Here is a 15,186-nt window from a genome sequence, read left to right as displayed (position 1 = left end):
ATGATCAAGCCATGATGTAGTATGCCAGGCCTCGCTAATGTAGGTATAACTATCTGCAGGCAAAAACACCTTGCTTGACAATATAAAATTGTTATCTTGACAGAACTGAGCCATATGCTTGGCAAATAATGAGTTCCTCTCTGAGATATCTGCATTCATATCCCCAATGACATACACACAAGAAGAACTATTGCTTTGAATAAAGGAATTAATGAAAGCAAGCCTATTTAGATATTCATCCTCATTCTGATGACATTCATAGGGTGTATACACATTTAGAATAATAAATTCCTTGTCATTGTGAGTAAACTGTATTGCAATGCACCAGTCGGCACAAAGCCTAACCACATTTATTGATGAATCAAGGTTCTTATTCCACAGGATAGCCACACCCCCTGATATCCTTCCTCTGACTATTCCCATGCCAAAGTCAGTAGTAGACTCCCCAGCCCCACGGAAATTATCATTGAAAGAGTTACGTTTTTCCAAGTCTTGCTTCGCTAAAAATGTCTCTTGCATACATAGTATGTCACAGTTCTCCAGAAGGTGGTCAACTACAATGCGGCAAGCTTTATCCCCTGCGCTCTGGCCCATACGAAGGCCACGACAGTTGTACGACAAGACCCGAATAGTCATTTAGCGAGACAAGTGAGTGCCCATAGCACCAGCAGGCACACTCATTCCCCCCCGCAGTAGGTGCAGTGTTTGAGCCGATAACTCCCGCTCTGCGCGGTTCATAATATCGCCGGACAAATGCCCCTTCTGGCCAGATCTCCGGATTGTACATTTCGCTGACCTCATTGCATTCAGCAGATACTTTAAATGAACCGTATCTACCGTGTATAGTGCCAATTTGTTGGCAACAGGCAACCTCACGGCCAAGTTTTTCTTTAAGATACACAGACAAAGTTTCAGCATCTAGGTCTGGTGAGAACTTGGAAGCAAAAACACTCACCAGCTTAGTCTTGATCACTTTGATGTTGCCCGCAGCTCCGGTGCCAACAATAGGCACGTTACCGGATTTATTTTTCCGCTCGGGAGCAACAGTGCGCAATCTTGGTTTATCAGCAGCCTTCTCTAAGGCATGACGTCGGCCTTTTTTCACAACATGACTCCACTTTGGAGAGCCTGGCAAAAACGTTGATCCACTGGGACTATCCATTGTTGTAGCCCTCTCCACGTTCAGAGCAGAGGCCCCCGCCGCAGCCCTCACTCCGAAGCCCGAGTTTGAGGCTCCTGCCTGTGCTGCCCCCAGTGCTGTGCCGTCCAGGCGGGCCCCGTCCACCGCCGCCGCATCTGAGCCATCAAGGCCCCGTGTCAGGTCAGTGGAGCGCTCTTGTGCACACACGCGGCGATCGATGTCCACTGTGATAGCACGAAGATCTTCGCTTACATCAGCCTGTAGCTGCATTGTGTGCTTCATAGAGCAGACCTCAGAGCACAGCTGCTCCATTCTCCCAAGTAGGCTTGAGACATCCATGTTAGTAAATGTCACCGGCGGCAGTTCATCCAAGTAATAAGAAACAAATCTGGGAGTGTTTTCTCCACACTCGTTCATTACTTTAAGGCAACTTTTTATATTGTTGATGTCTTTCTTTTCCCCTTTATGGGAAACGTTCCGCTGTATAGTTGGGCAAAGATCAAACAATACTTTCTTTGAGGATTCTATCCACTCAAAATCAAACGTGTTTACAGCCAACAGGACGATCTCATCCTGGCTTAATGTCTTAATTTTTACAGCAAAGAAGTTAAGAAGCAAATCCTCCACAATAACTTTACCGTCAATCGTAGTGTAGATCTCAGGTTTTACCCGAGACCGGCTGAGAGTCCGGCTAAAGACAGGAGCAACCGAGCTTCGTGGTGCAGTGTCCGCCATGTTCCTTTAGAGATGAATGAGTTACGGTGAGTAGCTTTGTGTATTGCTCAGGCAAAGGAGAGTTCAACCAAAATAACTTTGGAATTTGAAAGTTCTTGGGTTTAACTATACCTGGGAAAAACTACATCAAAATAAATAGTAAGCACAGTTTTTTGCATTAGTCATCGATATGTCTACATGTGACTCAGGTCACTTTTACTTGTCCTGATCAGCCAACACACTCTCATTCCATAATCGTCCAGGAGCGACGTTTGGTCAGTGTCCGTGGCGTGCAGTTGTGACGCTCCTAGGCTCCTTCAGCTTCATAAAGGGACGCAAATAGCTTTCAACTGATTGCAATGTATTCCCATCTGCGGCGGGATTTGACGCTCATGGAAGCACGGCATTCGTTTGTGTCGGTTGCCCTTAAAGGCAATGTGAGCGTCCATTCTCATTGGATAACGGAGAATTGTACACCCGGAAGTAAGTATTCCCCTTACTGTCGATTGATTTTACAGTGATATCTGCACTACTCATCGACTAAAAAACACCAGATTATCCTTGTTAATTACACAACATTGATTGGTTTAAATTGTGTGCAATGCTTTTGTATTTTTCCCCTTCGATTCGGAGAAACAAATATTTTTTCGGAGTAAAGGATGGCAGAAGACACTACACTACCCAGAATCCCCAGCTATCGTTTGGACTACACCATGTGCTCTGTTTGACAAACCCTGTGATAGTCCTCAAGCTCTGTGATTGGAGAGTGTGCTCCGAGGGTTACACCGAGCCTCGAACAGCACTTGAAATGGGATGGAACCACGACAGACTGTCCAAAACTGGATTTGAACGGGTCCACCGCGTCCCCCCCTCCCCCACCCCGTCCCCAGAACTACACATGCTGGCTATGGTGTTTCGCAACATGTTCTCTATCTATGGCATGTCTCTACTGGGAGTTGTAGTTTTAAAAGACGTTTTCGTATTTCCCATAATAAGAAGTTGCCAGTATTAAACTGTGTACATCCCTGGAGGTTTAGGGGATAGGAAACACTCAAATTTAAAACATATAATTAATAAATGGGTGAAAATTGCTTGTGCCCATAATGGGCAGCATTAATATATATACACACATGCCAGCTAAGGTCAGAAGAGCTTTATTTAACAGCTGGTCTTATGTTTGTGACCCCTCCTGTTGTTAATTGATAACATTACATTACATTACATTAATTGATAAGCCTGAAACATGCACTTGTCAAGGTTCAGAGGCAAATTTTGCAAATATGGCAGTAGCCATCGATCAGCTTAAGATAAGATATACTTTATTGATCCCAAGTTGGAACATTTGCGTTACATCAGCATGTGTAACAGTTGTAAATATGCAGTGGTGTTTATTTGTAAATCATTTAGTATAATCACACAAATTCTGTGTTTTATATTTAACAATTCTGTGTTCTTTATTTATTGATTGTTCAATACCTGACAAGGCCGGAGATGAAATATCTACATACATCTTATAAGAGTATAATACATGATGTATAATATCAGTTAAAATAAGTGCTTCAACATAGTTAACATCGCTGGAGGTATGCACAAATATTGATAGATGTCTTGTAATGCACTATTGAGGAATCTGCCGACCCAAGTTTTTCATTCAATGCATAACTACACCATAGTTGTGTAGGCCTATATGATATGTCAATAAACCTTAGAAAATCTTGAAAGGGATGTGCAAAATAGTCATTATATACAGTCTTTAATTAACTATTAGTAGAGAATAACGAGTAATGAATATACTTTATAGGGATCCTATTAATATCTAATAATACAAATAATGAAATTCAATAACATGCTTTAACCACTAGGTGTCCCTTTATATCAGCTGTGCACCTTTATGGTGTAAATACAGCCTATCTACCAATTGGATCAAATATAAAAGTCAGCCGAATTAGTGTTGATACTGCAAGGAGACGTATTGTGTGAAAAGAAATGTAAGATGTTGTTTAATGGCTGATATATTTATGATCCACGTCACGTTTTCAGTTCCTCATGTTTGTCTAGAAGTCTTCTCATCAGGGCTCTATAAATACAGAACTACGGCAGATATGTAATATTTAATGCAGCCGAACCGTGTATTACAATGCCGTTATGTGATGACTTCCAAAGAGAAAAGCAAGCACACTCGGAATAAAGTATTTTTTTTTAAAATTTTTATGTTTTCGGTCTGTTTCCGGTATTTGTTAATGACGATGTGCTGTGAGATGTGAGACTGGAATTGCACAGGGGAAAATAACATATCTTTAGATGCGGATTTTGTTAAACTAATACGTTTGCGCTGTGGACCAACACTATACATTGACGGGGAAGGGGGTAGCTATAAAGATAACACCATTAAACAGTTACACAACATAACAGAAATAATATCGATAGCAGCGTCCCTAGTAACCACCTTGGTAACAATGTTCTATGGATGCAATTTCCTGAAGTAATCTTCGTAATAACTAGCAAACTAAAGATCATGTACATCCACTGCACACATCATCTGAAATAACAACTCATATTTCTCGCATCAAATGACATCAAAACGCATTTTAATGGCCAAACTAACTTTAAAATAGGCATTTTCCACCGAGAATAAAACGAAGTTCGGCCATGTTTTTTTTTTCTGCAGGGAGAAATTTGAAGATCATGTGACATAGACGCCAGTATGGGCATAGATATGTCTCATTATTTGTGTGAACATAAAAATAATTTGTGTGTAAATATGTGATTTGTAAATGTAAAACAAATACGCTAAATATGTTCACAAATAAAAAAAAGATCTGTGAATATCTCTTTAACATTTACACCTTTCGATCAGGCATTTGTAAATCCATTTTGTATTTGTGGACCAAAAATGCGCTTGCGGATCTCAAATCCCTGTTCACGGATCTCAAATCTCTGTTCGCGGATCGTCTTTTTACACACACGGAATTTTGAGACATATTTTCCGCCGGTCTCGGCTAAAATCTACTCGTGTCTAGGGGTGGGCGGATCGATCCCAAAATATCGATACCTCCGATATTACGTTACGTTTCAAAATATCGATACTAGAGCCAATAGGATCGATACTGTTATACTTTTTTTCTCGTCTCCTCTACTCGTCAATTTCTTCAAAAAAACTGGAATGAATGGTGAAAAAAAACGGTTTGTCAAACAGAGCACATGGTGTAGTCCAAACGATAGTTGGGGATTCTGGGTAGTGTAGTGTCTTCTGCCATCCTTTACTCCGAAAAAATATTTGTTTCTCCGAATCGAAGGGGAAAAATACAAAAGCATTGTACACTTTAAACCAATCAATGTTGTGTAATTAACAAGGATAATCTGGTGTTTTTTAGTCGATGAGTAGTGCAGATATCACTGTAAAATCAATCGACAGTAAGGGGAATACTTACTTCCGGGTGTACAATTCTCCGTTATCCAATGAGAATGGACGCTCACATTGCCTTTTAAGGGCAGCCGACACAAACGAAGCCATGCTTCCATGAGCGTCAAATCCCGCCGCAGATGGGAATACATTGCAATCAGTTGAAATCTATTTGCGTCCCTTTATGAAGCTGAAGGAGCCTAGGAGCGTCACAACTGCACGCCACGGACACTGACCAAATGTCGCTCCTGGACGATTATGGAGTGAGAGTGTGTTGGATCAGCATATGACTTGCTCACAGCAGACATCACCGCAAACTGAAACACAGCTTTAAGCTATCAGCAGAGGAATCGCTTTTTAACCACAGAGCGTTGTTTAGCACATCATAGTACAATACAGAGAGCTGTCTAGTCTGTCACATCGTCAGAGTGTAAACCTCCTCAGCAGTCCACAGTCCTGTGACAGATAAACACACGCTGTTTACAAAATGCACAAGCTAACCTGGTATTCTTCAATGAAAAGACTTAAATACCAAATAACTCAACACTTTTTTCTGAGAACTAAATGGTTTTGATGTTGTCTTAAAATGTTTGAAAGAGTACAGTATTGAAAAGGGAACATGCCTTGTACAGATGTGTTTGCTGTAAGAGTTGTACATATCTGCATTGTACTCCTATCTCAAACAAGCATATAACTGTTTACTTTACCAAAAGTCACTGATGCATGGAATGATGATTGTCAGCCAAAAAGGACTTTTGCCATCAGTTCTAGTGAACTATTGGGGGATTGGTCTTTGTTACTTTCACAGCTGCTGCTCTGCTTTTTGGTGGGAAAAGTGTCTCCAAAACAAAGTGTTCTTTAACTCGAAGAACTGCTGTGAAACATTTTGGAAACAAAGCATTGTTATAATAATGTTTTTACAGGTCGACGTTGATGGGCATGGGGTCAGGAACGAGTGGAGGTGGTGCGGCCAACCCCTGGCTGATCAACGAGTCAGAGGACACCAGAGGGCTGACCTTTGGCGAAATCAAACAGCAGCAACAACGAGTCATTGAAGGTAATTACACATAATTGAGTTTTTGAATTAGTGTAATGACTTTCTAAACGCTTTTCTACCTTAGCGTAATGAAAAGTTAATAATTTACCAAATTCCTTTTCCATTAACAACAAGCAGATCAGGATAGCGGAACCAAAAACACTTAATATCAAGTCTGAAATCTAACTAACCCTCTATAGGGTATACTGGTGTGTGCTAACATATAAAGATGATGATGAAAGTTTACATCTAGAAAACATTCCTCAAAGTCTCTGACATGATTTGATGACTTAGACAATAGTTCACCTTACTCCAAGTGACACGTCATTGCTATGTCTCCATTACGGCTCTGGTTATTGTGAATTTGTGATCACAGATTCCCCTTTAGACAGTGAAACCAAACCACATGGAGGTTTCCATGTGGCTTTCCTGTGGGATTGCTGGTGCGGTTGGGTAATGGTGAGCGCCTGAACCTGTGGTAATAAAACAATCCTGTGGTACAGAGTGTGTCAAACTTGGAAACCTACAAAGACCAAAACGTTTCTTTTCTTTTCTTTGTTCCTTTTCTTCTTTTCTTATATTTTCTTTCAGCTTTAGTGTTTTTTTCTCTGCACCTTGGTCTGCCGCAGTTATAATAACATGAGTATGGTTGAGTGGGGTAAAGTACTGAATGACTCACATGTGGCACTGTGAGCGGAGCTGGACCCCAGCAGCCTGTCATTCCTATTTCACAAATAGTTGGCTCATTATATTACAAATACAGTATACTCTAATTGCTCCCGTCTTACAATTTGCTTTTCAAATGGCGACTGCAGTGTTACTTTATTGTTTGTAGTACCATTCTGGTACAAATCACATTATTTGTATTGTTTACAATAAACGGTTTCTCTGTATGGTTGTCTGGCATTGCTTAATCTCAGTGCTTTAACTGTAAGTTTTCCTATTTTATCTGGTATAAAATTAAACTTTCCTCTCTACACAGTCCAGGATGCAGGCTTGGATGCACTCGCAGCTGTCATCAGCCGGCATAAGATAATGGGCCAGGACATCGGCAATGAGCTGGATGAACAGAATGGTAAAGTTGAATTTGCATGTGTTTCTGTACATATTCGTCAAAAGAAACATTCCAGACACATTACACACTGCTGTGCGAAAGCAACCAGACATAGTTGTTCTGCAATGGAACGTCTTGCCTCATGTAAACTGTTGGACAGTGATACTCCCTCACGCCACCGCAACACGGACATAGCACACCCACACCCTCACACTACCATTGTCGGGAAGACTGACCTCAAATTCAGGTCAAGGGCTTCTTCACCAGATTATCCTTTGTCTTGCATACATAAATAATCTTTATTCTGCTTAAATGCATTGAAAAACATGCAAAGGTTTTGTGGAATCAGATCTGCTCAGAGATAATGGTGCTTTGGAGTTATTTCAGTTATTTCATCAGTCCTTAAATAGCTTCCCTCACAAGTATATATTGCCATAAAGATCAGAGGGCATTGCCCCAGACTGCTTTATTCTCAGACAGGCGGTACTTGAGACATAAGACTTTGGGACGATCATCTGTCAACCGAAGAACAATTAAATCCTTTAATGCATCGCTCTCACAAGACGTGAGAGAAGTTTTTGCATTGAATTTTGTCTGTCGGCTTGTTTTTTTCACAATCAGGAAAAGAAAATCTACAATTCAGACACTGCAGGTCAATTAAAGGGAGAGTTAGTGAGTGTCACTGTAGAAAGGGGACTGGTGTCTTTATCACAGACAGTTAGGAAGGCACTCTAGACTTAATATTTCTTTCTCAATGGCTACCCAACCTTGACCTAATAAAACAGGGTTCTAGTTGTTGGCGAGCTATGCTGCTTTTCTGAGTTGTACAATTAGCGAAAAACAAGGGGATAACGCCTCAATCTTGACATGGGGCTTTTAGGACATTGTTGGAGCCTAACATCAAGTTAAATTAATGATTTTTATGGTTTTTAATTTGTGTCAATCTCAGAGAAGATCCCTGATGGGCTGTTCATGTGCATATGTCTCCCACACATTAAGTACAGACAGTTATTGTCCGTTTCTACAACATTGACGGTCTTCTAGTTGGGAAAAGAAGGCGTTGTACTACCCTGCAATATCCTGTCTGAGCAGTTGTTCCCAAACAGGTTGTATAACAAAGTGATCTCGACATGGAAACAAACGACCTTGCCTTCTGCTGAGAAGGAATGGCAGATGTTTGCTTGACACCAATGGGAGAATGGAAGAGAAAGAAAGGAAAGCTGATTGTTTTAGCCCTCTTTCCTGTGACCATGTAGAACTGGAGATGGATCATTGCTCTAATGCTCCGACTGGCGTACTTTTCTTCTCGTTCTTTCAGCTTGAAGTCAGTGTTTCCAATAATATGAATGTGAACGGGTGATGGGAGAGTTGTAACTGAGAATTCCACCAGTTCCACCTCAAGAAAGCGAAAGCAAATTCATTTTGCCGTGGAAACAATGGCCTGTCCATACACTCATCCTTAGATTCTACATGACAATTCATTTTGAAACTCAATTATGTATTTCGGTAATGACCCCACACCATTTGTTGGTATTGTAATCAGCTCTATGGGGGTAAATCAAAACTATAGGATTGTGTAAAATCACATTTTCATCATATTTGGTTAACATTTAGGAAAGCATATCTTGGTATTATGATATAATAACACTTGGATATAGACTTCCCTTTTTTATTACTCGATATATTCATGGCGCATGCTGTGTAACTTGTCCCTGTGTACATAAAGACAGATGATAAAGTGTGGATGTAGAATTTCTTCTCAAACCAATCCAAGCCACTCCCGGTCTCTCCACAATTTACGACCTTAGCTCCGGGTTCATAAGGCCTCCTGACAACAGGCAATACTTCACAGAGCTGTGGCCTTCCACAGCTTTTCTTTACCTCCCCGTGTTTCTTTCCTTTCGTGGGACCTTTGTTGACCCTCCATCTCTCATCTCATTCCCTGTTTTCCTTTGTGTCTTTTAACAGTCCAGATATTTTCCGTCTCTTCTGTATCCTCTCATCCTAAATTATGGGAGTTGTCCTTGTTCCTTAGTGTTCCACAGGATGGAGAAAATGGAATATATCAAACATCTAGTTGAATAACTAGTTTATAATGGGACTGCTTGTGTTCTCTTAGCCTGATTGAGGGTTTGTGATTGAGGGCTCTTTTGAGTTTTGATAAAGAATAGTAACAGTCTACAATATGTTCATGTATTTTTTTTCTGTTTTTAAAAAAGTATATGCAGAGTAAGTGTTGCCTGAATGCTGCCCATATGTACAGTTGTAAAGACTTAGGGGTGACTTTTTTTTAGTTAGTGTTGAACCCTGCATGTTGTCAGTAGAAAAAAGTATGCTTGTCCTCCTTGTTGTTTTAACTTTCAGTCTTGTGTGTGTTGTTTGAGCTCTAGATTGTTGAGTCACTATGGCAATTTGCAAATCACTCAATATAAGAAAATGGCAACTCATAACTGTTTTCCCCCTCATTCCTGCTTGGCATAGCAAGTTATTGTGTAAGTACTGTTGCTATGACAGTTGTATTTATTACAAAATAATATATGGTATGATATAACCAAAGTATGTTTATGAAGAGACTGTTGTTACTTTTCCGTTGTAAGCTATGCCCTCACTTCAGCTCTCTTCGGTAGTTAATCCAGTATGTGAGGAACGTAGCTTTTGTATTCTTTAGTTTTATATCCCTGTTATTAAAGTATTAACTATGCTCTGATTTAAACTATGGTTAGAGTGTGGCTTCTCCTAGTACTGTTTTTCCAAATATGAGACATTAAGTCTCAGCAAATGAATGTGGACTGCAAATAAAAAACTGAAAAGACAGTTATTCTTGTACTCAAATTCGTTTTTATTATTATTGCATGAGACAGCTTTGTTGGCGCTTTCTTACTTGTATTATAATATGTCACAATCGACAATGTAAAAAGTAAGTAATGTTTTCAGAGAGGCAAGGAAAATGGATATACGTTATTAAGCAGGCGAATGGCAAGGCTCCTCGTTGATCTTGACAGTTGGCGCGTAACCTTGGCGTCCGACTGTCTTTCTGTCTTGTAGGGTTCCTTTTTCCCCTGATCACTGTACTGTGGCAGTGTTTTCCTATAAATAGATTAAGCTCTTTGTAGTTTGGCTCCTCAAGTCTAGCTCACGACCCAAGTGCAGTGGAGGTTGCAGTCATTTCCTTTTTCGGGAAACAAATCCGGCTGAGGTCATCAAGGAAGATGACCCTTTTCAGAGGTTTAGAGATGAACCCAAAGCCCCCAGTTACTCCCCTCTCCCTCTCAACTGGATCAAAATGCACTGAATATAAAAAAGAGTGAGCAGCAGACCGATTACCTCAATTTCAGTCTGCTTTACAGCTCATAACATTAATCCATTGCATACTGAACATTTTCCTTACTAGCCAGTCATAACAAAAAGAGAAATTAAATCATGATTGTTAGTGTGGTAAAGTTAGTTAAACGATGAGCTGTCATCGCGTTTTTTCATTTTGTAACATGATGTTACTGAATAGTAATGGTATATTTTCATTTCCAAATTAAATGTTGCAGAAAATAGTCCGGCACATACCAACGGGAATGGCTTGCATCAGCAGTAGTCTGCCTTCCCGCCGAGGAAGATCAACATTAATTTCACTTTATTGGTGTTGATATTTCTCATATTGTGGCCTGGACAATGACTCACTCTGTGTCAATGTCTTGTACTTCTGTCTCTACAGACAGTGGCTAGCTTGGGAAAATGGCGGTACGAGTTTGAGGCTGTCTCAGATTTTAAGGGGCTTCATTTAAATTAGTTTTGACTGGTGGTGAGATACTGCAGCTATGACATATGCCATGTACTGTTAAAACTCTTGTCTACAGTAGAAATGATTAAAAACCATATGATGTAATAGAGACTCAATAATACACGCAAACTAAATCCTCTTTCAGGTGTGGACTAATCAAATGAATGCATGAATGATGCGTTTATCTATTTTCAACCAACTCCTAACATGTCTGAAGTTCAACAGGAGTCTAATTTTTGTTGTTGTTGGTAAAAGTGTGTGCCAACCACTTACCGTAAGAAACAGAATAGGCCTCGCTCCAATGATGGACTTCTTGCTAATAATTAGATCACTGATTTGATTTTGCGTAAGTAGAGCATGTATAGGCCCACGCTGGACAGCACTAATGACATCCAAATAAACAGTAGAGTGAGAGGAGAGGGGCACTTACTGCTGCAGCTCAGTGACATCAGCATCTACCCCACAGAACACAGCCCTGTGCTTGCTTCTGCTTTTAGAAACAGCTCGGTGAGCAAATAAACCATACTAATGATGGCACTGTGCAAAAAGTCCGTGTGGTTAGACTTGTAGATTGATTTATTGTTTGTTTGATTTGCTCCGTTTGAAAATGAGGCAAGTAGTAGTGAGTAGTGTTTTCCAGACGGCATGGAAATGCAGAGTCATGATGTGATATTCAAAAGAGTGTTGTCAGCAGAGGAATGGCAAGTTTGCAATGAGCCGCGAAAGAGGGCATCATTTTGTGTGACCACCAGATTGGCTGACTGGTGTTTGACTTTGGAAATAATCCAGAACTGTCCGTACGTGATGGAGGGATTACACACCCACGCTGTGATATTATTTGTTCACATTTTTCATGCCAACTACACTGCTCTCAAAATACCTCTGTGAACTGAGAATAACCTGTATGCAGGGCTGCAACTAATGATTAAATCCATTATTGTGTTTTCTTTCTCAATGCAATTTCTTTTTCATTAATTCAGTCATTTATTCTTAAAATACCAAATAAAAGTGACAAAAGCCCCACATTTCAATAACCTATTTTGTGTGTCAAAAAACAAAAAGGATCCAAATAGGAGGAATGAAAGATCTCATCTTTCAAATACATATAAATATATAAATTAATTGAATTTTTAGATCCTTGGGATGTTTCCAAATTGAAAAGCATTTCGATTTTAGACAATGATATAAAGTGATGTATAAAGTTGTGTTTTAACCAGATTATTCAATATTTACTCAACCTTACTCCAGAACAATAGTTTTATAGATTAAACTGTTCTTTATTTAAACTTTTTAAAAGATTATTCTGTTTTAGAGAGTTTAAGATTCTGAAAAGACATTGATGACAGTGAATGAGTGATGGAATGACAACTAAAAGGCCAAATGAAGATTGGACTGGCACCTCAAGTCCCCAGGCCAAGCCTCCTGTGCCCAGCTTCCTAACCAGGATACGATCAATCACGAGCCCTTTTGCCCTTGTTTCTCTATCTATCCATCCCAGCATCCATCTCTGTCTGAGGCCTGTTGGTGTCACACTGATAGAGTTGTGAAGAAGAGGGGCCCAATGACATGAGGGACTTGGGTCGCATCAACCACAAGCCTGTGATGAATATTCCAGTTTAGGCACAGCAGGGAAATTAACATTTCTGGTAGCTAAAGAAACACAACTTGAGACATTTCATCAATCACACCTTCTTTTGTTTCCCTCACTGGATTCATGCCCCATTTTAACAGTCAGAAAGCATGGGATTTGGCTTAGATTTTCTCCACTTTCCGTTTGAAATGTAGCTTTTTAATAGTGTTTTTAGGCCCCAGGTTGTTCTTACGTATCTTTTCTGCCCGAAAAGTTTGATTTTTATGTGATTTTATTGGCTTTAATTGTATTGAATTGAAAGTCTATGTTGAAATGAAAAAAATCCACACGTAAAAATGTGTCTGAATGTTTTCTTATGTGGGTTTAACAACAGTGGCACAGTAGCTTGTTTTCAAATACACACTCACTTTTGCTATTTACTGACCATGCAGAGAAATCAATCATACCTTCTTGATTATGAAAGGCAGAATAAGGGATAAGGGATTTTTGTTAAAAACAATATTTAAAGGGGACCTATCATGCAAAATGCACTTTGTGATGTCTTTTATATATAAATATGTGTCCCCGGTGCGTTGGGGAACTCACGCAGCGTCAGAAAAATAAAACCCTCTCTATCAGAAACAATGCCTGATGTGTTTTGGACGTCTTTGTTCACATTAGCAATCCTCGCTAACACTCAGAGCTAACCTGTATTGAAGAGCACGTGTTTAAAAAGCAGGAAATAAAAAAAGAACTCACCTTGTGATAAACCTGCAAGAGAAAAAGCATTTGATCTCCATAGTGTTTCAGAAATAATCCTTGACGTGGTTTAAACAGGATGGCGAAACATCACAACCAAATTTAACTTTATCTCTGGTAGAATTCTGATCAGGCATTAGCCCCGCCTCCTCTTATTTATTTATTTCAAGCTAAGGACCCAAAATATGAATTTCTCTAACAGGGCTTCAAAAGAGGGGTGTGAGCAATATGAGGCATGGCAACAATGGGTGATCTGTTTGATATTTTGAAAAAGAGACATGTTTTATATAGGTATGGCCCTACAATATATTTTTCAAATATAGCATGATAGGTCCACTTTAAACATACAAAAAAGATCCCTCTTAATCATCACGGATGATCAACTAGTGTGGACATGTCTATCTACAGTGGCCGTGCCCTCAACCTGTATTTTCTTATTTGTATTGTTGTTATTAATAATAGATGGCAGTATGTACGAGGGTTTTGCTTTAAGAGGTTTCCCTCCTTCACGCTCTCTGCTCTACAAGCTGCAAGCTTTGTTGTCAAATCCTGGCTTTGATTTCTCTCGATCCATCTGGAACAAATGTGTGCTGGTGGTGACAGTCATTAGCAGGAAAGACCCCACATTAAAAGCTTGTGGCAGAAATGATCAGACTTCAGAAAGACACAACTTATGTGTGGCAGTAGTAAAAGAGAGCGATGGTTTAAATACCGGTAAAAACGTTCATGGCTGATTTGGCAGCAGTTTGAGAATGGGGCAGTTTAACCGTCGTCATTGTTAGTTTTGTGCCCAACTTCTGTATTAATACTTTTGATGCAGAGCGTCCTCGTATTTTAACCTTAAGCTAAAGTATAGACTTTTTTAGCTGTGTATTACAACAGAACACTTTTAATAGATGTTGTGTAATGCCCAACAGATAAGGGATTAAATCAAGGTGCATTGAACATATACAGAAGGTTTTCAAATATGGTTGATTGCATCACATTTGACACTAATGCAACACGGTTTATCACAATTTCTGTGACTTATATCTGGACGTTTCTCTGTTCTGTTGTGTAAGGGATATCCTAGCACATTAAGACCTATCCACCTCACAGCTCTATGGATCAAATGATTCTTACTCTGCACCTTTGTGGAACCTGATGTTTCTTTTGGGGGATTTTAGCTTGAAATGGTAATTGAGAATTCTCTCATTTGAGTCTATTAAACTCAAGTATCGTCTGTTTAGCACACCACCGGTTCCAAAACTGATAATAGAATACAGTTTATCTTGCTGACGTGTTTCTTTCAGCAAGTAAATCGGACAAATGATAGCTGTGAGATTGATTTTGAATAAAGTCATCAGCTTCAGCTTGGAGAATGTGTGGTGTGGCAGAAAAGGGCAAGGCGGAATAGGAGATTCACTTACGGTCGTACCTTCTTTCTTTCTGACCTGTGCAAACACATATATTTACACACCACAGTTATACCATATTTGTAATGAAGACAGGCACTTAGAGCAGCAGGAATGAGGTGTGGTCGGTCCTGCTCAGCTCATCTACAGAGCCGGATCACATCCAGATGTCCACCAACAGGCCCGTGTAGAGACTGGGCGAGGCTGTTTCCCCCTCCATTCTCTACTCCATCCATCCTTCACAACACGCATAGCCACCAAGCTGGCAGGCCCAAGCTTTTTCACAAACTATCAATTGTGCATTAGCCCTGAAAAAAACACAAGAGAAAGTATATTTAGAGAG

The 15,186-nt window shown here is 39.9% G+C and overlaps 1 protein-coding gene across 2 annotated transcripts in view; it reads left to right on the top strand.

The window, feature by feature from the left end:
• Window positions 1-15,186, top strand: part of stx8 (syntaxin 8) — a 50,832-nt gene that overhangs the window by 8,741 nt on the left and 26,905 nt on the right. For both annotated transcript variants that reach the window (XM_034203403.1, XM_034203404.1), the window contains exons 6-7: window positions 6,182-6,315; window positions 7,277-7,369. In XM_034203403.1, coding sequence (XP_034059294.1) covers window positions 6,182-6,315; window positions 7,277-7,369 — 227 coding nt within the window. The remainder of the gene's footprint in view (window positions 1-6,181; window positions 6,316-7,276; window positions 7,370-15,186) is intronic.

The sequence above is a fragment of the Gymnodraco acuticeps genome, unplaced genomic scaffold (genome assembly GCF_902827175.1).
Source record: "Gymnodraco acuticeps unplaced genomic scaffold, fGymAcu1.1, whole genome shotgun sequence".
Classification (NCBI taxonomy): Eukaryota; Metazoa; Chordata; class Actinopteri; order Perciformes; family Bathydraconidae; genus Gymnodraco; species Gymnodraco acuticeps.
This window is presented reverse-complemented; position numbering and strand designations above follow the sequence as displayed.